This window comes from Tachyglossus aculeatus, chromosome 3, assembly GCF_015852505.1.
Source record: "Tachyglossus aculeatus isolate mTacAcu1 chromosome 3, mTacAcu1.pri, whole genome shotgun sequence".
Classification (NCBI taxonomy): domain Eukaryota; kingdom Metazoa; phylum Chordata; class Mammalia; order Monotremata; family Tachyglossidae; genus Tachyglossus; species Tachyglossus aculeatus.
Genome location: NC_052068.1, coordinates 24,471,851 through 24,497,837, shown reverse-complemented (window position 1 = coordinate 24,497,837; position 25,987 = coordinate 24,471,851). Strand labels below are relative to the sequence as shown.

Sequence of the window (25,987 nt, the reverse complement as noted above, 5' to 3'; positions counted from 1 at the left end):
CCATTCTAAGCGCTGGGGGGATACAAGGTGATCAGGTTGTCCCACGTGGGCTACCGGTCTTAATCCCCATTTTACAGATGAGGTAACTGAGGCACAGAGAAGTGAAGTGGCTTGCGCCAGGTCACACAGCGGACAGGTGGCGGAGCTGGGATTCGAACCCATGACCTCTGACCCCCAAGCCCACGCTTTTCCACTGAGCCACGCTGCTTCGCTTATCAAAACACTTGCCCCCCGCCCTTCTTCCCTACTTTCCATCTTCAACTGTTCACTCTCCAGTGGCTTCTTTCCCACTGCTTTCATCATCAATCGTTTTCTTTGAGCGCTTACTGTGTGCAGAGCACTGTACTAAGCGCTTGGGAATTACAAGTTGGCAACATATAGAGACAGTCCTTACCCAACAGTGGGCTCACGGTCTAAAAGGGGGAGACAGTGAACAAAACCAAACATACTAACAAAATAAAATAAATAGAATAGATATGTACAAGTCTTACCTTCTTCCCTTCCCCACAGCACCTGTATATATGTATATATGTTTGTACATATTTATTACTCTATTTATTTATTTATTTATTTATTTTACTTGTACATATCTATTCTATTTTATTTTGTTAGTATGTTTGGTTTTGTCCTCTGTCTCCCCCTTTTAGACTGTGAGCCCACTGTTGGGTAGGGACTGTCTCTAGATGTTGCCAATTTGTACTTCCCAAGCGCTTAGTACAGTGCTCTGCACATAGTAAGCGCTCAATAAATACGATTGATGATGATGATTATGACAAGTAAAATAAATAAATAAATAGAGTAATAAATACAAAAACACCCATCTCTCCCCATCCTAAAAAAACCCTCCCTTGACTCCACAGGTCCCTCCAATTTTTGTCCCATCTCCCTACCATTCCTCTCTAAAGTCCTTAAGCGAGTCGTCTACACCCGCCGCCTCATGTTCCTCTCCTCCAATTCCCTCCTCGACCCCCTCCACTCCGGCTTCACTCCAACGAAACGGCCCTCTCAGGAGTCACCAATGATCTCCTTCTTGCCTTTCTTAAAAACTTAAAAACATGCTACACTTTTTAAGAAACCGTATCCCTGCAGTCTCCGATTTTCGGCAGAAGATAGCCCCTTCCCCTCCTCTCTTTGGGGAAAATGGTCGCAAGCCCCAAACTGAGCTGCGCGGCAGAAATTGATAGTGTAGGGGAGGAAAGTATCTTGCTGATGCTCTGCAGAGCCAAAGTAATGCTCGGGGAAAGGAAAGTACAGCATTTTACATGTGAGGAGTCCCAAAAGTACAGCCAAATTTATACTTTCACAATGTCCACACAATCCAGGCCTTCTATATCATCAATCGTATTTATATAAATATATAACTATATATAACTATATATATATATAACTATATATATATAGTTATATATATATAGTTATATATATTTATATATATATAAATATATATATATATAACTATATATATATAACTATATAACTATATATATATATATAACTATGTAAAGTTGTTAAGTTCTTCCCTGGGATGGTGAACTTTAGACCAAAATAAAGGCTGCTCTCCCTCACCCCCGGCTCACCCCAACAGTGATTTTGAGTCCCATACAGATCTTATCATCCTTTTTATTAAAGCAGACAGCTAAAGTACCTGTACACTTATCTTTCTCCAGATAAAACCTTCTCTATTTTGACCAGAGAATATTTCCAGGGCAGGTATCGTTCCGGCTGGCCGGCGAGCTACGCTCCAGAGTTCATCCTTGCAGACCTGATGGCTGGCACCTGTTTTGTGTCTAATAATAATAATAATAATAATAATAATGATGATGATGGCATTTGTTAAGTGCTTACTATGTGCCAAGCACTCTTCTAAGCATCAGGGGGGTACAAGGTAATCAAGTTGTCCCACGTGGGGCCAACACTTTTAATCCCCATTTTACAGACGAGGTAACTGAAGCAAAAAGAAGTTAAGTGACTTGCCCAAAGTCACTCAGCTGACGAGTGGCAGAGCCGGGATTAGAACCCATGACTTCTGACTCCCAAGCCCGGGCTCTTCTCACTGAGCCACGCTGCTTCTCTAGGCTTGGGAGTCAGAAGGTTGTGGGTTCTAATTCTGCCTCTATCACTTTCATTCATTCCATCATATTTACCGAATGCTTTCTGTGTGCAGAGCACTGTGCTAAGCGCTTGGAAAGTACAATTCAGCAATAATAATAATAATGGCATTTATTAAGTGCTTACTATGTGCAAAGCACTGTTCTAAGTGCTGGGGAGTTTACAAGGTGATCAGGTTGTCCCACGTGGGGTTCACAGTCTTAATCCCCATTTTACAGATGAGGGAACTGAGGCACAGAGAAGTGAAGTGACTTGCCCAAAGTCACACAGCTAAGTGACGGAGCCGGGATTTGAACTGATGTCCTCTGACTCCAAAGCCCGGGCTCTTTCCACTGAGCCATGCTGCTTCTCTGATAGAGACAATAGCAATAGAGACAATCCCTGCCCACATTGGGCTTACATTCATTCAGTTGTATTTATTGAGCGCTTACTGTGTGCAGAGCACTGTACTAAGCGCTTGGAAAGTACAAGTTGGCAACATATAGACGGTCCCTACCCAACAATGGGATCACCGTCTAGAAGGGGGAGACAGACAACAAAACATGTAGAAAGGTGTCAAAATCGTCAGAACAAATAGAATTATAGCTATATGCACATCATTAACTAAATAGAATAGTAAATATGTACAAGTAAAATAGAGTAAAAATCTGTACAAATATATACAAGTGCTTAGTATGTTTGGTTTTGTTCTAGTATGTTTGGTTTTGTTCTCTGTCTCCCCCTTTTAGACTGTGAGCCCACTGTTGGGTAGGGACTGTCTCTATATGCTGCCAATTTGTACTTCCCAAGCGCTTAGTACAGTGCTCTGCACATAGTAAGCGCTCAATAAATACGATTGATGATGATGATGATGATGATGAAGTGTTGTGGGGAGGGGAAAGGGGTGGGGTGGGATGGGGAGGAGGAGAGGAAAAAGGGGGGCCCAGTCTGGGAAGGCCGCCTGGAGGAGGTGAGCTCTCAGTAGGTTGTCTGCTGTATGACCTTGGGCAGGTCTCTTCACTTCTCTGTGCCTCAGTTACCTTCTCTGTAAAATGGGAATCGAGTTTGGGAGCCCCTCGTGGGACAGGGACTGTGTCCAACCTAACTTGTATCTACCCCAGAGCTTAGTACAGCGCCTGACACGCAGTAAGCACTTAACAAATGCCACAATTATTATTATTTTTATTTGTGCTGTGGCCCTAGGCTGTAAGTTCCTTGTAGCCAGAGAACACATCTACCACCTCTATTATGTTGTACACTCCCAAACACTTAAGAACAGTGCTCTGCACACGTAAGCACTCAATAAATACCACTGATTGACCCTTGCAGAGATATAAACTTCAAGGAGCTGGTGGGAGAAGCAGTTTCTCTTCTCACCTTCCACTACTTTTTTTTTTGCTGAACTCAGGTTCAAAATCCCTTTCCTAAATTGGGTATCAATTGCCAATCAATTGTATTTTTTGAGCGCTTACTGTGTGCAGAGCAATGCACTAAGCATTTGGGGGAGCATGATTCCTTCATTCAATCGCATTTATTGAGCGCTTACTGTGTGCAGAGCAATGCACTAAGCATTTGGGGGAGCATGATTCCTTCATTCAATCGCATTTATTGAGCGCTTACTGTGTGCAGAGCACTGTACTAAGCGCTTGGGAAGAAGTCAGCAACATACAGAGACGGTCCCTACCCAACAACAGGCTCCCAGTCTAGAAGGGGGAGACAGACAACAAAACAAAACATGTAGACAGGTGTCAAAATCGTCAGAATATAAAAGAATTGGTAGACACGTTCCCTGCCCGTAATGAGCTTACAGTCTTGAGGACATTCATATAAATAAATTATAGATATGTATAAAAGTGCTGGCGCTTGGTGGGAGGTGAATAAGGGGAGAAAATCAGAGTGACGCAGAAGGGAATAGGAGAAGAGGAAATGAGGACTTAGGGAAGACCTCTTGGAGGAAATGCGCCTTCAATAAGCTTGTCGCAGTCAAAAATCTTGAGCTATTAAGTACCATACAGATATTAAATATTATTTTTTAATTATATTAATTAATTATAATTATAATATAATTAATATATGATATATATTAATTATATTCATATTAAGTAAAATATTAAGCATATTTTGTCGAGCGCAGTTGTTTACAAGCATCCTTTGATGCCGCTGTCAAAAATGGAATAGTGAACTGGATGCACCATCCCCATGATCGAATATAGGAAGATGTTACGGCAGTGTGGCCTAATGGTTAGAGCACGGGCCTGGAGTCAGAAGGACCTGGGTTCTAACATCGGCTCCGCCACTTGCCTGTTGTGTGACCTTGGGCAAGTCATTTCACTTCTTTGTGCCTCAGACACCTCATCTGTAAAATGGGGATTAAAACTGTGAACTCTATGTGGGACAGGGATTGTGTCCAATCCAATTAACCTGTATCTACCTCAGCGCTTAGGACAGGGCCTGAAACATAGTAATGCTTAACAGACACCACAATTATTATTATTAAATTGCCTTACAGTAGCAGCATTCTGCCAAATAACACAATGGCTCAAGTACTTGAATTATATAGGAATCTTTATTAAAAATTCCCCGAGGCCTTGAGAGAATGGATGAGAAAACAACAGAACCCAGGACTCTGGACTCCCATTCTAGTGTTTTTATCAGTGAGATCTTGCCTTCTTTCCATAGAACACATTTATGATACAGACTGCAGGAAAACCATTTCCACGAAACCGGCTGAGTCACACAAACACACAGTCTATCCAATTTTTCCTTCCTCTCACTCCTTTAGGAAAGAAAGAAGCATGCTGTTGTCCAGGTGTGCTGGGAAGATACTGGGAAATTCTCTCTTCCCTCTTATGCCTTTTGGGGAGACTAGATAGGAGAAAAGCCCGTCGGCTGGTGAGGCCAGGAATTATGAGGCAATTCCCCTATAGCACCTATGTACATATCTTTACACGCTATTGCTTCCTCCAATCTAAAATATATTTTAGCGTCCATCTCTCCTGCTGGATTGGAAGCTTCCTTGATGGCTGGGGTCATGTCTATTAATTCTACCAAACTCTCCCAAGTGCTCAGTACGGTGTTCTGCCCTCAGTGGGTACTCAATAAACACAACTGACTGATAGTTGGGTTGAGTTTGACTGGTTAACTCATTTTTGTTGGACTTGTTTTTACTCTGAAGAAGGAATGCTACCGAATTCACAGGGAACAACGGTTGGCGTATAAAGTCAGCTGCAGATCTGGTTCAGATGGCGAGCGCAAGAAAAGGAGGATGGGCACTTTTCTCCCCTCTGCACTCAGGAAGGCACACTGGCAGCCCCTTACCAGACCTGAAGGAGAAGCTGGAGAACATTTTCGCCCGCACCTATTTCCTCAAAAATCCCCACTGTTTCATGTCCAGTGACTCCTTTCCTTTTGCGCTCGACTGCCTCAAGCCCTTCCCTTCGTTCAACTCTAGGAAGGCATTTGAATGAATCCCCTGATGGAGCAAGTCACCGCATCACCATTCCCATTTTGAGGACTTTCAGGATCTGATTCTTCCGCTTCCTTCATTTCACCTCCAGGCCGAGAACGCAGTGGAACAACAAACAGGATAGGACACAGGGCGTGAGCAGGTCTTTCGAAGAGTCCGCCCCTCTGCTGAACGCGGCTTTGAAGGGAAAGAAGAAGTCGAACGGCAGTTTCCATTCCTTCTTCGGTTGGCCGCGTGGAGCCTCTGGCCTCTGTGTGATGTCAGTGAAGGTCACGAAGGTTGACAAAGATACCTCAGTCACTTGAACGGATAACTGCAACAATAAAGATGATGTGGGTTCAGAATTCCAAAGGGTTGCAAACCTAACAGCCAACTCTTAAATTCTCTTAATATCATCCATCCCAGCAAAGAAACTACAAGTCCCACAGAGGCGCTTAGGCAATTTCCACCCCGAGGCTTTCCTTCTTGGCCCAAGCCTGTATAGTTCTCCTGCTGTTTACCCACTCCTTCAATCAATCAATCAATCAATCGTATTTATTGAGCGCTTACTGTGTGCCGAGCACTGTACTAAGCGCTTGGGAAGTCCAAGTTGGCAACATATAGAGACAGTCCCTACCCAACAGTGGGCTCACAGTCTAAAAGGGGGAGACAGAAAACCAAACCAAACATACTAACAAAATAAAACAGAATAGATATGTACAAGTAAAATAAATAAATAAATAAATAAGGTAATAAATACGTACAAACATATATACATGTATACAGGTGCTGTGGGGAAGGGAAGGAGGTAAGATGGGGGGGATGGAGAGGGGGACGAGGGGGAGAGGAAGGAAGGGGCTCAGTCTGGGAAGGCCTCCTGGAGGAGGTGAGCACTTCAGCACTTTGCTACTTACCCCAGCCCCACGGCACTTAGGTAAATATCCTTCTACTTTACTATTTCCCCTGTCTGTAATTCACTTTAATGTTTGAATCCCCCAGTAGGCTGTAAGCTCCTAATGGCTGAAGTCACATCTACCAACTCTAGGGCATTACACTTTCCCAAATGCTTAGCACACAGCTTTGCACATGATAATAATAATAATAATAATAATAATAATGATGATGGCATTTGTTAAGCGCTTGCTATGTGCCTTCTAGACTGTGGGCCCACTGTTGGGGAGGGACCGTCTCTATATGTTGCCAACTTGTACTTCCCAAGTGCTTAGTACAGTGCTCTGCACACAGTAAGCGCTCAATAAATACGATTGAATGAAAGCACTGTTCTAAGCGCTGGGGAGGATACAAGGTGATCAGATTGTCCCACGCGGGGCTCACAGTCTTCATCCCCATTTTACAGATGAGGGAACTGCGGCACAGAGAAGTGAAGTGACTTGCCCAAAGTCACACAGCTGACAATTGGCAGAGCTGGGATTTGAACCCATGACCTCTGACTCCCAAGCCCGGGCCTGTTCCATTGAGCCATGCTGCTTACATCAATCAATCAATCAATCAATCGTATTTACTGAGCGCTTACTATGTGCAGAGCACTGTACTAAGCGCTTGGGAAGTACAAATTGGCATCACATAGAGACAGTCCCTACCCAACAGTGGGCTCACAGTCTAAAAGGGGGAGACAGAGAACAGAACCAAACATACCAACAAAATAAAATAAGTAGGATAGAAATGTACAAGTAAAATAAATAAATAAACAGAGTAATAAATATGTACAACCATATATACATATATACAGGTGCTGTGGGGAAGGGAAGGAGGTAAGACGGGGATGGAGAGGGGGACGAGGGGGAGAGGAATGAGCGCTTACATAGTAAGCGCTCAGGAAATACCATTGAAGCACTCGAGTAGGGTGCTCTGCACCAGAATGGGTTCAATACCAATCAATCAATCAATCGTATTTATTGAGCGCTTACTGTGTGCAGAGCACTGTACTAAGCACTTGGGAAGTACAAGTTGGCCACTGACTGATTGATGTAAAATGGATAAGGATGGGGAAACAGAAGAAAAATATCTGTGAGACCCTGTGGACCACAAATTGAACGAAACCCAATAGTGTTGTAAGCATGCCAAAAAAAGTTTTGGAGGGTAAATTGGTGGAAGTAGCAAGGGTAAATATGGAAACATATACTACTCTTCTCTGGTGATAACAAATTCAATGAATTAATGAATTTATTACTCTATTTTACTTGTACATATTTACTATTCCATTTATTTTATTTTGTTAATATGTGTTGTTTTATTGTCTGTCTCCCCCTTCTAGACCGTGAGCCCGCTATTGGGTAGGGACCGTCTCTATATGTTACCAACTTGTACTTCCCAAGCGCCTAGTACAGTGCTCTGCACAATGTAAGCGCTCAATAAATATGATTGAATGAATGAATGAATAGGAGAAGGACTTGGAGGACTTTTAGGCTGCTAGCTGAAACTAAACTGGGGTCAAGAAAAGTGGGACGCTAAATGCAAGACAAAAGTTGCCAAACCAAAGAGGTAACCACAACTACCACAACTACGCTGCTTTAGAGAGGCAGCATGGCTCAATGGAAAGAGCACAGGCTTGGGAGTCGGAGGTCACGAGTTCAAATCCTGACCCCGCCAATTGTCAGCTGTGTGACTTTGGGCAAGTCACTTCACTTCTCTGGGCCTCAGTTCCCTCATCTGTAAAATGGGGATGAAGACTGTGAGCCCCATGTGGGACAATCTCATCACCTTGTATCCTCCCCAGTGCTTAGAACAGTGCTTTGCACATAGTAAGCGCTTAACAAATGCCATCTTTTTTTATTCTGATATCAGAAACTGCAGGTGATTTCTTCGAACCTTAGGGTCCTCTCGCACTTTAACTAGGGCTGCCAATCAATCAATCAATCAATCGTATTTATTGAGCGCTTACTGTGTGCAGAGCACTGTACTAAGCGCTTGGGAAGTACAAGTTGGCAACATATAGAGACGGTCCCTACCCAACAGTGGGCTCACAGTCTAGAAGGGGGAGACAGAGAACAAAACCAAACATATTAACAAAACAAAATAAATAGAATAGATATGTACAAGTAAAATAAATAGAGTAATAAATATGTACAAACATATATACATATACACAGGTGCTGTGGGGAAGGGAAGGAGGTAAGACGGGGGGGATGGAGAGGGGGACGAGGGGGAGAGGAAGGAGGGGGCTCAGTCTGGGAAGGCCTCCTGGAGGAGGTGACTAAGCCATTTCCCAGACACATCTTCCTCCATCCATGAGAGAATGGGGTGATTTTTCCCTTGCTAGCAAAATCTCCCAGGGTCCGTCATAATAATAATAATAATAATAATGGCATTTATTAAGCGCGTACTATGTGCAAAGCACTGTTCTAAGCGCTGGGGAGGTTACAAGGTGATCAGGCTGTCCCACGTGGGGCTCACAGTCTTAATCCCCATTTTACAGATGAGGTAACTGAGGCACAGAGAAGTTAAGTGACTTCCCCAGAGTCACACAGCTGACAATTGGTGGAGCCGGCATTCGAACCCATGACCTCTGACTCCAAAGCCCGGGCTCTTTCCACTGAGCCACGCTGCTTCTCCCGTCATCCCTATGGGAGGGTCAACTGAGACAAATGGCCGAGGCCCTACATCTTAGGGAGCCCCCGACCCATCGACCAGCAAGAGTCTGCACATCGGGGGCCAGGAGGAAGGCAGGAGAGGTCAAGTATCCAGGGCCAGGGACTTCCTTGTTCCTCCTTCCCCGTTTCCCAGCTCAAAATGTCAACGGCCACCCTGAGTCCAATTCTCTTGGAGGGTCTGGGAATCCTAGGACACAGTACGGCTCTAACAGCCCTGGGAAGGATGGAGCAGGGATGTTGCCTCTGTCCCTGCCTCCTCATCCCAACCTGGAAATACCACAAACAATCCCACTGTCTAAGGGATCCCAGCTATCTAGAAATTCATTCATTCAATCGTATTTATTGAGCGCTTACTGCGTGCAGAGCGCCGTACTAAGCGCTTGGGAGGTACAAATGGCCTTGCCCAGAGTGTATTGGGAGTTGTGCTGCCCATGAGAGAAGGGGGAGAGATTTAAGGGCGACCTTCCTCTCTTCAACCCACTCTTCCTCCTGCCCCAGCAGCCCAAATAGCTCCAGTCCCCCATCCTCCCTAAGGGATGGTCTCCTCAATTCCGGGGAGTGGATTAAACAGTCAGGATTTAGAAAGTAGCGCCATTCAATCACAAGGAATAGACACTGCATTTTGTAGATCATTTGTTCATCTAGCACCTGTATATATGTATATATGTCTGTACATATTTATTACTCTATTTATTTATTTTACTTGTACATATCTATTTATTTTCTTTTGTTAGTATGTTTGGTTTTGTTCTCTGTCTCCCCCTTTTAGACTGTGAGCCCACTGCTGGGTAGGGACTGTCTCTATACGTTGCCATCTTATACTTCCCAAGCGCTTAGTACAGTGCTCTGCACACAGTAAGCGCTCAATAAATACGACTGACTGATCTAGATTCGCTTGGGGCAACTGTACGATGACGGCTCACTGGGCCCGTGGGGAAAACTAGGTGTCATAAAAAGGAAAGGTTCTCCAGTTTAGAGTGGTATAATGGAAGGCTGAAATCAAAGCCTATATATTGGTATTTTCAAAAGTATTCTTCATACCACCCATAGGCTGCACCCACAGGAAAATCCAAATTATAGCAGGATGAGAATGGGGAGATCGCTCTCAAAATCTGGTAGTTTTGTTTCTTTTGTCCAGGCAGACAAAAGGGCAGAAAGCAGGGAATTGAGTCAGTGCATTTTTTTGTTTCGGACTACTCAACTCCACATCAGCGCTGACTGAAGCCATTTCAGCTTTGCTGCAATGATTTGACCTGACTTATTTTAGAAACCAGTACTACGAACTCAAAGGTTTTAGGGGTTTGTTTGGTTCAGTTCCATTTGAGTTCCAGCAAAGAGAGTTACAGTTCACTTATGGTTTGAAGAAAAATACATTTGGATCAGTTTACGGTTTGTTTTTTATTTGATTCTCGGGCAACAAACAGAAGCAGGCTTTTAGTTTTCCAGATTTTCTCTTATGCACAGGGAGGAGCATATTCATTCAATCGCATTTATTGAGCGCTTACTGTGTGCAGAGCACTGTACTAAGAACATATTCAGGGAAGTACTCTGACAGTTGAAAACAGAAGTCAAGATTGAATAACTGGATTGGGGACACTTTTTAAAACAATTTTGTCAGATGCTTCATTCCATTTTGCAGACTGATTTCACCATTAACGGTGGTTGGCTGGTATTGCTGAGATGATGATTAAGATTCACGTAGAGTGCTTTCCACTGACTATCCATTTTTATTTAAGATCCGTACTTTTTTCTGATCTAAGGGAAACTACTGTCAAAAAAGAGAACTAACTGCCGGTGATGAAAACGGAGCCTTGGAAGAGGCAGCCTTCCTTTAATAGGGGTTCTGAGATAAGGTAGGTAAAGTTTCAGATAAATGATTTACGGATATTATGTTAATGATCTATATACTGGATATATCTTTTTTTTCCTTCTTCCATTTTTCTTAATGACAAGAGTAAATTCCCCACTTTCAAAGTCATTATTAAAAGCTCCCATTTTAAAATTGTTTATTTATTTTATACGCTAAGGGCTTACTATGTCAAGCACTGTTCTAAGCACTGAGATAGATAAAAATTAATTAGGTTGGACCCAGTCTTGGTTTCCCATGGGACTTACAGTGTAAATAGGAGAGAGAACAGGTTTTGAATCCCCATTTTACAACTGAGGAAACTGAGGTACTGAGAAGTTACGTGACTTGCCCAGGGTTGTGGGGCAGGGGTTGGAAAGCAGGTGTTCTGATAGCCAGGCCCGTGCTCTTTCTACTAGGCCATGCTCCTTTATGAGATCTTCCCCTTCTAATTCATTCATTCAATCGTATTTATTGAGCACTTACTGTGTGCAGAGCACTGGACTAAGCGCTTGGGAAGTACAAGTCGGCAACATATAGAGACGGTCCCTACCCAACAACGGGCTCACAGTCTAGAAGGGGGAGACAGGCAACAAAACAAAACATGTAGACGGGTGTCAAAATCGTCAGAAGAAATAGAATTATAGCTATATGCACATCATTAAGAAAACAGGGTAGTAAATATGTACAAGTATAATAAATAGAGTAATAAATCTGTACAAATATATACAAGTGCTGTGGGGAGGGGAAGGAGGTAGGGCAGGGAGGGGGGATGGGGAGGAGAGGAAAAAGGGGGCTCAATCTGGGAAGGCCTCCTGGAGGAGGTGAGCTCTCAATAGGGCTTTGAAGGGAGGAAAGAGAGCTGGCTTGGCGGATGTGCGGAGGGAGGGAGGGAGGGGAAGCAGCGTGGCTCAGTGGAAAGAGCACGGGCTTTGGAGCCAGAGGTCATGGGTTCGAATCCCAGCTCCGCCACATGTCTGCTGTGTGACCTTGGGCAAGTCACTTCACTTCTCTGAGCCTCAGTGACCTCATCTGTAAAATGGGGATTAAGACTGTGAGCCCCACGTGGGACAACTTGATCACCTTGTATCTCCCCCCAGCGCTTAGAACAGTGCTCTGCACATAGTAAGCGCTTAACAAATGCCAGGAGAAGGACGTGGGCTCTCACTCCCTTCTGTGTCACCTATTCACTTGGATCTGCACCCTTAAATCAATCAACTTACTGAGTACTTACCGTGTACAGAGCACTCTATTAATTGTCTGAGAGAGTATAACAGAGTTGGTAGGCACCTTCCCTGCCCACGAGAAGCTTTAAACACTTGACATTCACCCTCCCTTCAGCATTACTTATGTACAGATCTGTAATTTATTTTAATATCTGTCTCCCGCTCTAGACTATAAGCTCATTGTGGGCAGGGAATGTGACTAGAAACTCTATGTATTGTACTCTCCCAAGCAGTCAGTACAGTGCTCTGCACACAAAGCACTCAAAGCACGGAGAAGCAGCGTGGCTCGGTGGGAAGAGCACGGGCTTTGGAGTCAGAGGTCATGGGTTCAAATCCCGGCTCCACCAACTGTCAGCCGTGTGACTTTGGGCAAGTCACTTCACTTCTCTGGGCCTCAGTTCCCTCATCTGTAAAATGGGGATGAAGACTGTAAGCCCCCCGTGGGACAACCTGATCACCTTGTAACCTCCCCAGCGCTTCGACCGGTGCTTCGCACATAGTAAGCGCTTAACAAATGCCTTTAAAAAATAAGTAAATAAATAAATTCCAATGATTGACTGATTGGTAAGGGCTTTAAGAAGAACATCCTCAGTTCAGTGTAGTGGATACAGGCATGAGAGTCAGACGGTCATGGGTTCTAATCCCAGCTCCACCACATGTCTGCTGTGTGACCTTGAGAAAGTTACTTAACTTCTCTGGGCCTCAGATACCTCATCTGTAGAATGGGATTAACGCTGTGAGTCCTATGTGGGACAGGGACTGCTTCCAGCCCAATTAAATTATATCAACCCCAGCGCTTAGTACAGTGTCTGGCACATGGTAAGTGCTTAACAAATACCAAACAAAATTCTACTGATAACGTCTCTCTTCACTGGACTGTGTTTACCGTCAATTAATTATTAGACTTTGCTAGAACTTTGCCCCTTAACTTGGAGTTATTTTTCTTACTAGCCTAGAAGGAATTTTATTTAAAGCTTTAGGAAACTCAAAGTTCAGGGTTTTATTATTTTACTACCGCTGTTTTAGTTAGTTTTTTCCATTACAAGAATCCATGCTGATCTGAGGTCTTCCCTATCAGGTTTATTTTAAAACGACTGTTATCCCCAGTAATATTTTCATCCTACTGAAATTGCTGACGCCCAGCGTACTGTAGTGGAAAGAGCCTGGGCTTGGGGGTCAGAGGTCATGTTATCTAATCCTGCTTCTGCCACTTGTCAGCTGTGTGACTTTGGGCACGTCACTTCACTTCTCTGGGCCTCAGTTTCCTTATCTGTATAATGGGGATGAAGTCTCTGAGCCCTACATGGGACACCCTGATTATCTTGTATTTGCCCCAGCGCTTAGAACAGTGCTTTGCACATCGTAAGCACTTAACAAATGCCATTATTATTATTGTTACTAGACTACGCTGCTTCTCAACAATCTTCAATCCTGAGTATCATTATTTGGATGAAATTTCTTTCAGTTTTCACTTGGGGAAAAAAATACGGGTGATGGTGAAAACTTCAAATACCAAGAGAATCAATCAATCAGTGGTATTTATTGAGCATTTACTGTGTGCAGAGCACTATACTAAATGCTCGGGAGAGCAGTAATAATAGCAGTGGTACTTCTTAAGCACTTACTATGTGCCAAGCACTGTTCTAAGCGCTAGGGTACATACAAGCTAATCAGGTTGGACACCGTCCCTTTCCCACAAGGGGACACTCTTAATCCCCATTTTACAGATGAGGTAACTGAGGCCCAGATAAGTTAAGTGACTTACCCAAAGTCCCACAGCAGACTTGTGGCAGAGCCGGGATTAGTGCCCAGGTTCTTCTGACTCTCGGGCCCGTGCTTGTCCACTAAGCCATGCTGCTTCTCAATATACAATATTAAGTACAATACAACAGAGTTAGTAGATATGTTCCCTGTCCACAGGAGAGGAGAGAAAATACTACGCCAATAGTGATTCTAGAGGTTTACAAGGGCGGTAATAGATTTTCCTATTTATCAACATGATCTAGGCCTTAAGAGATGGCATATTGTGTGATTCTAAGGTGTTAATTACATCATCCTGCCCAGTTTTCTCCTTCTCTCAAAAATCCCTAATCAGATGTCCCTCTTCCCATCCTCCTCCTCCTTGCCAAATATTCACACACTTTGATCACCTTGTAACCCCCCCCAGCGCTTAGAACAGTGCTTTGCACATAGTAAGCGCTTAACAAATACCATCATCATTATTATTATTATTGTTATTATTATTGTACAAATGACTTCTAAATGAGTGCAGGAGGGCACCCATTTGCTTGGGGGTGAGGGATTTGTCACTTTGCCACGCACTAAGGGTTTGCCGCTGCTGGGTTTCAGGTGATTTTGCTAGGTTGTAAAGCCCAGGAGTCATTCGGGCTGATATGCCTTCCAGCTTTTCGGTAACTTCTCGATTGCTTCTTCAAGAATGGGGCAGAGCACTCATGACTTAAGCATTCCTGGCTTCAGGTTCCTCTCTAGCAGAAAGACCCTTACAAAGGGAAGATGGAGCAGATCAAAGATTGGGGAGAGGAGGGCGTAGAAATTCAGTTAGGGAGAAGTGAAGTTGGCTTTATTGTGGTGTAAGTCTTAGCTTTTCTGACCATTAGGCCACTTATTAATAACCTTCAGTGTTTTATCCTTCAGTGCTAACCCTCAGTGTTTTGAAGTATCAACATGAACAAAAAAAGGGTAAGCTTTTGCTTTGGATTTGCACAGTTCCTTCAGCTGTGGTATTTGGTGGCAAGGATTGTTATCGCTAATTGACAGAGAGAAAAACTGAAGCACAAAATATGTCTGCAAAAGGAAGGAAGCCAAGCCAATCATTCAATTATTATTCGACACCCACAGAGGAGCTGGATTTCTGGGTCGTAGGTAAAATATTTAGAAAGGCATAAGCCCAGCCCTCTAGGCATTTCCCTGGCATTACTGCTTTAGTAGTAAAGATGCTCACCCTGAAACAAACTATGAAGTGGGCTCTGGAAACCCTAGAAGAGGGTATTTCTCATTGATAATATTAATAATGGCATTTGTTAAGCGCTTACTATGTGAAAAGCACTGTCCTAAGTGCTGGGGGGATACAAGGTGATCAGGTTGTCCCACATGGGGCTCACAGTTTTAATTAAGTAATTAATTCATTCAATCGTATTTATTGAGCGCTTACTGTGTGCAGAGCACTGTACTAAGCGCTTGGGAAGTACAAGTCAGCAACATATAGAGACGGTCCCTACCCAACAATGGGTTCACAGTCTAGAAGGGGGAGACAGACAACAAAACAAAACATGTAGACAGGTGTCAAAATTATCAGAACAAATAGAATTAAAGCTATATGCACATCATTAATAAAATAAACAGTAAATATGTACAAGTAAAATAAATAGAGTAATAAATCTGTACAAATATATATACAGGTGCCCCATTTTACAGATGAGGTAACTAAGGCTCAGAGAAGTTAAGTGAATTGCCCAAGGTCACACAGCAGACACGTGGCAGAGCCGGGATTAGAACCCATGACCTCTGACTCCCAAGCCCGGGCTCTTTCCACTGAGCCACGCTGCTTCACACTCCTTGAAACGAAGCAGCAGGGCTCAGTGGAAAGAGCCTGGGCTTTGGAGTCAGGGGTCATGGGTTCAAATCCCAGCTCTGCCAATTGTCAGCTGTGTGACTTTGGGCAAGTCACTTCACTGGGCCTCAGTTACCTCATCTGTAAAATGGGGATTAAGACTGTGAGCCCCGCGTGGGACAACCTGATCACCTTGTAAACTCCCCAGCGCTTAGAACAGTGCTTTGCACATAGTAAGCGCTTAATAAATGTCATTATTATTATTATTATTATTGAAAGCAGGGATCATATCTACTTATTCTACTGAACTCTCCCAAGTGATTAGCAGAGTGCTCTGCACACAGAAAGTGCCCACTAAATACCACCGATGGTTTGATTGATCACGAGGAGCCGCTTAAGTGAAGTAGATAAACGAGTCTCTTTTCAAGGGTGCAATCCGCAAAATCATCCTAGTTAATGCCAATTTGCGGGGCTCGAGCGCGAAGGACTTACATTTCTGGACTGGCACTTGTAGAGGTACCGCGCTCCCAGCACTTGGGCTTGAGGGTTGGACAGGAGACCTACGTGAGCCCACAGTACTTGGATCTCCAGGGAAACGGGAATGGAACAGCTCTTATCCTGGAAAGAGAGGAAGAGATACGATCGTCAGCAGTCTCATCTTCAACAGGAGCGTGACCCCGTCAGAGGAGCCGGGGACGACGCAAGAAACTGCACGGGGAAATTCATTCCGGCGCTAGCGGCTTGCCCGGCCTCTCTGGTGCTCACGCACTCTTGTCCCCGACAATCATTTCCCACTGGGGAGATACGGGCGCAGCGCGTTGTGAAGTGCGTTTGCCGCCTTTGCTCACATTAGCCCTCAATAGGCAGAACCAAGCCTAGGATCCCCCTTTTAGACTGTGAGCCCACTGTTGGGTAGGGACTGTCCCTAGATGCTGCCAATTTGTACTTCCCAAGCGCTTAGTACAGTGCTCTGCACATAGTAAGCGCTCAATAAATACGATTGATGATGATGACGATAGGATCCGAGTCTCCTGAATCCCACCAGCGCTCGTTCCACCGCAATGACCCTGAACCGGGCATGATGACGAGCGAGTTAATCAGACATACTCCCTGTGATCCAGGAGATCACTTTCTATCATAAAAAACACTGACAAGGGGGCTACAGTTTAATACGATAGAGTTAAACGTTTTACAACTATCTAAAAGTCAATATTGGAGGCTGCAACAAGAATTAAAATATATCTTTTAGTTTGTGAGCCCGTCGAGGGACAAGGATGGTGCCTAATTCCTATCTGTGCATTCTCTCTTCAGGGGCATGATGACGAGCAAGTTAATCAGACATACTCCCTGTGATCCAGGAGATCACTTTCTATAATAAAAAACACTGACAAGAGGCTACAGTTTATTACGATAGAGTTAAACGTTTTACAAATATCTAAAAATCAATATTGGAGGCTGCAACAAGAATTAAAATATATCTTTTAGTTTGTGAGCCCGTCAAGGGACAAGGATGGTGCCTAATTCCTATCTGTGCATTCTCTCATTCATTCATTCAATCGTATTTACTGAGCTCTTACTGTGTGCAGAGCACTGTACTAAGCGCTGGGGAAGTACAAGTCGGCAACATATAGAGACGGTCCTTACCCAACAGCAGGCTCACAGTCTAGAAGGGGGAGACAGACAACTCTCCCAATGCTTAGCACAGTGTTGTCTGCTGGGTGACGAGCAGTGGCAGAGCCAGAATTAGAACCCAGGTCCTTCTGTCTTCCAGGCCCGTGCCTAAGCTATGCACAAAGTAAGTGCTTAATAAATACCATTACTGCAATTTACACACATGACTTGAGCCCCACACGGGACAAGGACTGTGCCCAATCCGATTTGCTTGTATCCACCCCCGTGCTTCTTACAGTGCCTGGCACACAGTGCTTAATAAATGCCATAATTATTATTATTACTATATACATGCACCCTATCTATAGGGTATTCCTAGACCTCAGTCCAGATTCAGTCAATTTTGGAGGTGGGCAAGTAAGTGCGCCGCACTTCTATTTCATTGGGATAGTCTTCTTGGAAGAAATGAGCTTTCAGGAGGTCTTGAATCTAGGAAAAGTGACTGGTTAATGGGTACGGAAAGAGAAGGTGTTCACAGCAGGCACTCTGAAGTGAGGGAATTGGGCAAAAGGAAAGAGCAGGAAGATTTACCTGGCTAGAATGCAGGGAATGGGTGAGAAGGGAGAGTAAATGAATCCAATTAGCTAAGTTAAAGTGCATTGATGGATGCCCTTGAAAACTAGTTTCGTTTCAAAGCAGAGTGATTTGAAAAAAGGAAATATTTTTACAGAGAGAGCAGATTCTGGAACCAATGCTTAGGACTGACTATGATAAAAGTGAGAAGGCTGCAGGGCTTGGATTCATTCATTCATTCATTCATTCAATCATATCTACTGAGCACTTACTGTGTGCAGAGCACTGTACTAAGCGCTTGGGAAGTACAAGTTGGCAACATATAGAGACGGTCCCTACCCAACAGTGGGCTCACAGTCTAGAAGGGGGAGACAGAGAACAAAACAAAACATAATAACAAAATAAAATAAATAGAATATATACAAATAAAATAAATAGAATAATAAATACGTACAAACATATATACATATATACAGGTGCTGTGGGGAGGGGAAGGAGGTAAGGTGGGGGACATGGGGAGGGGGAAGGGGGGAAAGGAAGGAGGGGACTCAGTCTAGGAAGGCCTCCTGGAGGAGGTGAGCTCTCAGTAGGGCTCTGAAGGGAGGAAGAGAGCTAGCTTGGCAGATGTGCGGAGGGAGGGCATTCCAGGCCAGGAAGAAGCATTCCAGGACGGGGGAAAAAGGATTTGGACATGGAAATGAAAAGAAATGACAATATGAAGGAAGAAACTTGTTCCTTTTAATGGGTCTGATTTTTAGTTCACCCTCCTGTAGCAACCACATTCCAATTTGTTACTTGAGTTCGTCTCCCCTCAGAAGTGTGGGGGAAAGAAGAAATGAAAAGTTGACTTTTCATATAAAACAAAATGTTAGTCCTCTCCTTACCAGAGTGCCACAGTTTCTGGTGAGGACTCTGGTCCACTCTCCTTTCTGCGTCAGCTCAGCATTCCCGAAAATGGCCAGGCGGTCCGGGCTGGGGACTCCTTGCAGGGATGTATACAGCTTGCTCTGCACTTGGCTGCAGTCTCTCTCCTCTATTCTGCAATTGCATACAAGGGTGCGTTAGAGTTGATATCTCTAAAATCCCCTTCCTCTTCATCCAAACAGCTACTCCGCTGATCCCAGAATTTATTAAAACCAGCCTTGATTTCAGCATTGGCCTCCTCGCTGACCTCTCGGCCTCCTGGGAAGCTCTAGAGGGTAGAGCATGGGCCTAAAAGTCAGAAGGACCTGGGGTCTAATCCCAGCTCTGCCACTTATCTGCTGTGAGACCTTGGACAAGTCATTTAATTTCCTTGCGCTTCAGTTCCCTCACCTGTAAAATTCATTCATTCAATTCCCTTATCTGTAATTTATATTAATGCCTGTCTCCCCCTCTAGGCAGTAAGCTCCTTGTGGACAGGGATTGTGTCTACCAAAGCTACTGAATTGTATTTTCCCAAGTTCTTAGTGTAGTGTTCTGTACACAGTAAGCACTCAATAATAACAACAATAATAATAGTGAAGTGTATTAAGTGTATTAAATGCTTACTATATGCCACACCTATATTTTTGCTTTCAAGCAACTGGCCTTTCCCACTTCTCCTTTCCTCCTAGAAAAGACAGATTCACGGATAAAACTAAATGAAATCATTGTTACTAGGTTGAAATCCGGAAACTCTATCGGAAGGAGTGATTCTGTAGTTGCCTTCCCGGCTACCATTCCAACAGTGGAGCTGCAAAGTGTACCACCTTCGTGGACAGAGCCTGGGACTGGGAGTCAGGAGACCTGGGTTCGAATTCCACTCAGCCCTGTCCCGCTGGATGACCTTGAGAAATCAGTTCACCCCTCTGTCCCTCAGTTTCCTCATCTGTAAAATGAAGAAAAGATACCACCTCTCCCCACCTCTTAGATCTGCGAGCCCCTTGTGGGGCAGGGGCTGTGCTCATTCTGATTATCTGTACCTACTTGAGTGCTTAGCATACTGCTTTATTTTTATTATTATTATTATTATTAGTAATAACAATAATAATAATAGCGGAATTTGTTAAGCACTTTCTATTGCCAATCTCTGTTACTAAGTGATGGGGTAGATGATACTGTCCTCTAGATTAGGCTCATTGTGAGCAGGGAAAGTGTCTACCAACTCTGTTGCACTGTACTCTCCCAACTGCCGAGGAAAGTGCTCTTCTGCACACAATAAGCACTCAAATACCACTGATGATGATACAAAATAATCAGATAGGACACAGTTCCTGTCCCACCCTGGGTTCGGAGTCAAAGTAGGATGGAGAAAAGATAGAATGGGAGCACATTACCATAGTAACAACAAAGAGCTTCCTTATAGAGAAGCAACGTGGCTCAGTGGAAGGAGTATGGGTTGGGAGTCAGAGGTCATGGGTTCAAATCCCAGCTCTGCCACTTGTCAGCTGTGTGATTTTGGGCAAGTCACTTCACTTCTCTGTGCCTCAGTTACCTCAACTGTAAAATGGGGATTAAGACTGTGAGCCCCACGTGGGACAACCCGATCACCTTGTATTCATTCATTCAATCGTATTTATTGAGCACTTACTGTGTGCAGAGTACTATGCTAAGCGCTTGGGAAGTACAAGTTGGCAACATATAGAGACAGTCCCTACCCAACAGTGGGCGCATAGTCTAGAAGGGGGAGACAGAGAACAAAACATATTAACAAAATAAAATACATAGAATATGTACAAATAAAATAAATAAATAGAGTAAAAAATATGTACAAATATATATACAGGTGCTGTGGGGAGGGGAAGGAGGTAAGGTGGGGGTGATGGGGAGGGGGAGAGGAAGGAGGGGGCTCAGTCTGGGAAGGCCTCCTGGAGGAGGTGAGCTCTCAGTAGGGCTTTGAAGGGAGGAAGAGAGCTAGCTTGGCAGATGTGTGGAGGGAGGGCATTCCAGGCCAGGGAGAGAACATGGGCTGGGGGTTGATGGCGGGACAGGTGAGAACGAGGCACGGTGAGGAGATTAGCAGCAGAGGAGCCATTTCACGTCTGCATTACCCAGATGAAATGCCTTGTATCCTCCCCAGCGCTTAGAACAGTGCACACAGTAAGCACTTAAAAACACCATCATTATTATAGCAGCATTCCAGTAGGTAAGAAGAAGAGAGTCAGGGCATTTCCCCCCACAAGCACTTCCTTGATCCACAGTCCTATCAGGAGAAAGCAAGCACGTTACCCCAATCTACATGCTATTTGGGACAGAGTGGTGGTTACGGATGCGATCCAGAGCAGATGCTTTACCTGAGCTTGCAACCAGATAGCACGTTCACCCCGAACTGAACTTGGTGCCTGAGCTCTGAGCAGCTTCCATCCCCCTGGCTCTGTAAGATACTCACCTGAGGCAGCGGGGAGAAGGTGATGGTTAAGGAAGCGAAAGGAAAGAAAAACACAGACTGTCCATCTTAACAGCATGAAAAACCATAATACCTTGTGAATCGACAAGGACTAATTCCCTTTAAGTCGAGTCTCGCCTTTATTCAGAGGAGCAGGGTGGCCTAGTGGAAAGAGCCCAGGCCTGGGAGTCGGAGGACCTTCATTCTAATCCTGGCTCCACCAAGCGCCTACTGTGTGACCTTGGGCAGGTCACTTAACTTCTCCGTGCCTCAGTTTCCTCATCTGCAAAAATGGAGGTAAATTGTCCTCTCTCCAGCTTACACTGTGAAGACTTAAGCGTCAGGAACTGTGTTTGACTTGACTATCTTGAATCGACCCCAGTGCTCAGTACCGTGTTTGCACGTAGTAAGTACTTAAACACCACCACCATCATTTTTACTCTGTTTCATCCAATCAATCAATCAATTGTATTCACTGAACGTTAACTGTGTGCAGGGCACTGTACTAAGCACTTGGGAGAGTAATAATAATAATAATAATAATGATGGTATCTGTTAAGCGCTTACTATGTGCCAAGCACTGTTCTAAGCACTGGGGGGATACAAGTTCATCAGGTTGTCTCACGTAGGGCTCACAGTCTTAATCCCCATTTTACAGATGAGCTAACTGAGGCACAGAGAAGTTAAGTGACTTGCTCAAAGTCACACAGCTGACAAGCGGCAGAGCCGGGATTAGAACCCATGACCTCTGACTCCCAAGCCCGGGCTCTTTCCACAGAGCCACGCTGCTTACAGAGTTGGCAGTCATACTCCCTGCCCACAGCAAGCTTACAGTCTAGAAAGGGATACAGATGTAGTGTAATCTTATTATGGGCAGGGAACATGTCTGCTTGTTCTCTTGTATTATACTCTCCCAAGTGCTTAGAACAGTGCTCTGCACATAGTGAGTGCTCAATAAATATCATTCATTCATTCAATCGTACTTATTGAGCGCTTACTGTGTGCAGAGCACGGTACTAAGCGCTTGTGAAGTACAAGTTGGGATTGACTGATTGATAAATAAATGAATTATGGATATGTACATAAGTGCTGTGTGGAGCTGAGGAAGGAATGAAAAAAGGGAGCAAATCCAAGTTCAAATACAGCTCTAACAGAACTACCCTGCTTTCCCAAGTATTTGCAAGAATGTTCATTTGGACAGAGCAATGGGAGTGATAGACAAAGATGAGCAGAGGCTTAAGTGAGCTAAATATTCTACCAGTAAAACTGCAAGACCACAACAAACCAAACCCCTATTCTAATATCTATTTGGACCTTCAAATTTTATTTTGTATATATGTATATATACATATGTATATATACATATATACAAATTTTATTTTGTATATATGTATATATACATATACATATGTATATACACACACACACATGTGAATTTCAGATTTAAAGAATCTGTTAAAGAGCTGAGGCACTGGGAGAAACAAATGCATTGAACAGCTACAGCTTTACCAGAGGGCTTACATAAAGGTGACTACGGATTTATTCCAGAGAGGATACAGAGTGGCGGGTACCTCCCGTCAAAGCCAGCAGCGGCATCCCTACAATATAGCCAGGATTTCCACTTCTTGGAAGGGCGAGCGAAGCAGCCGTACTCTGCTTAAAGGGCTGTGGAAGGAGAGAAGGAGGAAAAAAATGAGTCAAGGAGAAAAAACATCTTCCAAAACTCCCAACTCCTGGGCAAATCTGACTCCCTTAGCCTCTGAAGTCTGCCAGCAATGCAACAATTGCATCCCCATCATCGATGGTATTTATTTAGCCCTTATTACGTGCAGACCACTGGACTAAACACTTGGGAGAGTACAATTCAACAGCATTGGTGACACGTTCCCTGCCCACAATGAGCTTGCAGTCTAGAGGAGGAGACGGACATTAAATAATTCATAATATACAATTTAAATTTATGTACGTAAGTACTGTGGGGTTGAGGACGGGTTGAATATATCAAATGACCAGAGATCACAGATCAAGTGCATAGAAGATGCAGAAGGGAGAGGGAGCCGGGGAAAAGAGGCTTAATCAGGGAAGGCCTCTTAGAGGAGCTGTGGCCTTAATAATGCTTTGTCCTTAATAATGCTTTGTCCTTAATAATGTCTTGTCCTCTCTGCAATGGCAATTTTGATACAGAAATGAATCCTCCCATCCCATCTCCTGTCAGCTCACTCCCACTCAACCCTAGACTGTAAACACAGTGAGGGCAGGGAATGTGTCTGTCAATGCTTGGAACAGTGCTTGGCACATAGTAAGTGCTTAAATACCATCATTATTATTATTATATCGCTATATTATAGTCTCCCAAGTGCTTAGTACAGTACTCTGCACACAGTAAGCACTCAATAAATAGTGATTTCCCAACTCTCGTGGCAACTTCTCCCCTCTTAATTCAATCAATCAATCGTATTTATTGAGCGCTTACTGTGTGCAGAGCACTGTACTAAGCGCTTGGGAAGTACAAGTTGGCAACAAATAGAGACAGTCCCTACCCAACAGTGGGCTCACAGTCTAAAAATTCCTCCTCCTGATGCCCAAAGCCTCAACCAAGTGCGGTCTGTAGACCCCCCTCTCCATCATGGGGAAGCTTCCCTTCATCCTTGACCTGTTCCTGACCCAATCACTGCTCTTCCTTGCCATCACTTTTATTTTGTTTTTATTTTTTATTTTATTTTGTTAGTATGTTTGGTTTTGTTCTGCCTCCCCCTTTTAGACTGTGAGCCCACTGTTGGGTAGGGACTGTCTCTATATGTTGCCAACTTGTACTTCCCAAGTGCTTAGTACAGTGCTCTGCACACAGTAAGCGCTCAATAAATACGATTGATTGATTGATTGATCACTGAAATGTGGCTCTCTCCAGATAACACTCTCTCCCCTGCCGCTCTCTCTGGAGAGGGCCTCATCTTTCTCCCACTCCCCAAGACTCATTAGGAGAGGATTAGGAGTTTGCTTCCGTCCCTCTCCCTGATGCCACTTTTGTATCATCCCACCGCCCCCGTCTCTCTCCCTGATGCCACTTTTGTATCATCCCACCGCCCCCATCCCTCTCTCTCCCTTCTTTGGAATCTCATATTGTCCACCTCTATCACCCACTCCAGTTACTGGTCTTAGTCATCTACCATCCTGGCCCTACCTCCAACTTTCTGAACTATTTTGATCCCTTTCTCAACTCCACTGACCCCTGCTCCACTGCACCTCACCCACTCACCAACTTGGACAGACACTCAATATCCTCATCTCTAGTCACTGTACGATCTCTACTGTTACTAACGCTGCAATCCCTCTATCCAACCATGAATTTCTCACCCGTCTTCTCTCCCACACTCCCCATTCCCGCAAATCTGATCCGTTCCCCAACAGAGATCTCCAATCTTTTGACACACACCAATTTTCTAAAATCATAATAATAATAATAATGATGGTATTTGTTAAGTGCTTACTATGTGCCGAGTACTGTTCTAAGCGCTGGGGTAGATACAAGGTAATCAGATTGTCCCATGTGGGGTTTACAGTTTTAATCCCCATTTTACAGATGAAGTAATTGAGGCACAGAGAAGTTAAGTGACTTACCCAAAGTCACATGGCTGATAAATGGCGGAGCCGGGATTAGAGCCCACGACCTCTGACTCCCAAGCCTGTGCTCTTTCCACTAAGCCACGTTGCTTCTCTATCGTGTCCCATTTACTCTCCATCCCCAAACTATCTTCCCTTGTTTCCCAAATTGACACCCTCTCAGCACTACCCTCTTTACTGAATTCAACTCACTAGCTTTCCTATCCCTTCATCATCATCATCAATCGTATTTATTGAGCGCTTACTGTGTGCAGAGCACTGTACTAAGCGCTTGGGAAGTACAAGTTGGCAACATATAGAGACGGTCCCTACCCAACAGTGGGCTCACAGTCACTGATCTCATACCACTAACTCACAGCCCTGGATCACCTCCGCAATATTCATTCATTCAATTCATTCAGTTGTCTTTACTGAACACTTACTGTGTGCAAAGCACAGTACTAAGCGTTTGCACTAAGTACTATACTTCCTTTACTTCTACGCATGAGCTGCAGAGTGCTACTGACAGAAATCCAGATACCAAGCCAACCTTGTTCATCTCACATTCATCGTCATCTGCTTTAACTCTGCCCGTTATCGAATGCCATGCCCATTGTCCCCACCATTTGTTTCAGACATTGAACTCCCTCCTCAAAATCTCTGTCCTCCGGCACGCCATCTTTTGCTCTAACAACGTGGCCACATACTTTATTGATAAAACTGAAACCAGCATTCATGATCTCCCTAAAATCTCTTCTGCTCCTCTCTGTCTTTCCCTTCGCCTGCCTCTTCTTTGAGTCTCCCATCTTTCCCAGCAGTATCTCAAGAGGAGAACAACTGCCTCCTCTCAAAATCTTACCCCCCTCCACCGGTGCCTCTGAATCCATCCCTTGGAACCTTAGCATAACACTTGCCCCTTCCCTTTTCCCCCCTTCTTGACTGACATCTTCAACTGTTCGCTCTTCAATGGCTTCTTCCCTACTGCTTTCAAACATGCTCATGTCTTCCCTATCCTAAAGAAAAATCCCTCCCTTAACCCCACAGAGACTTCCACGCATTGTCCCATCTCC

The 25,987-nt window shown here is 44.3% G+C and overlaps 1 protein-coding gene across 1 annotated transcript in view; it reads right to left on the bottom strand.

Annotated features, from left to right (window-relative positions):
• Positions 1 to 5,240: 5,240 nt before the first annotated feature.
• Positions 5,241 to 25,987, bottom strand: part of TCTN3 (tectonic family member 3) — a 38,737-nt gene continuing 17,990 nt past the window's right edge. The window contains exons 10-14 of the mRNA XM_038743823.1: positions 22,875 to 22,982; positions 21,226 to 21,320; positions 18,856 to 19,009; positions 16,280 to 16,405; positions 5,241 to 5,867 (exon numbers count right to left, since the gene is read on the bottom strand). Coding sequence (XP_038599751.1) covers positions 5,631 to 5,867; positions 16,280 to 16,405; positions 18,856 to 19,009; positions 21,226 to 21,320; positions 22,875 to 22,982 — 720 coding nt within the window. The 3' untranslated portion in view covers positions 5,241 to 5,630. The remainder of the gene's footprint in view (positions 5,868 to 16,279; positions 16,406 to 18,855; positions 19,010 to 21,225; positions 21,321 to 22,874; positions 22,983 to 25,987) is intronic.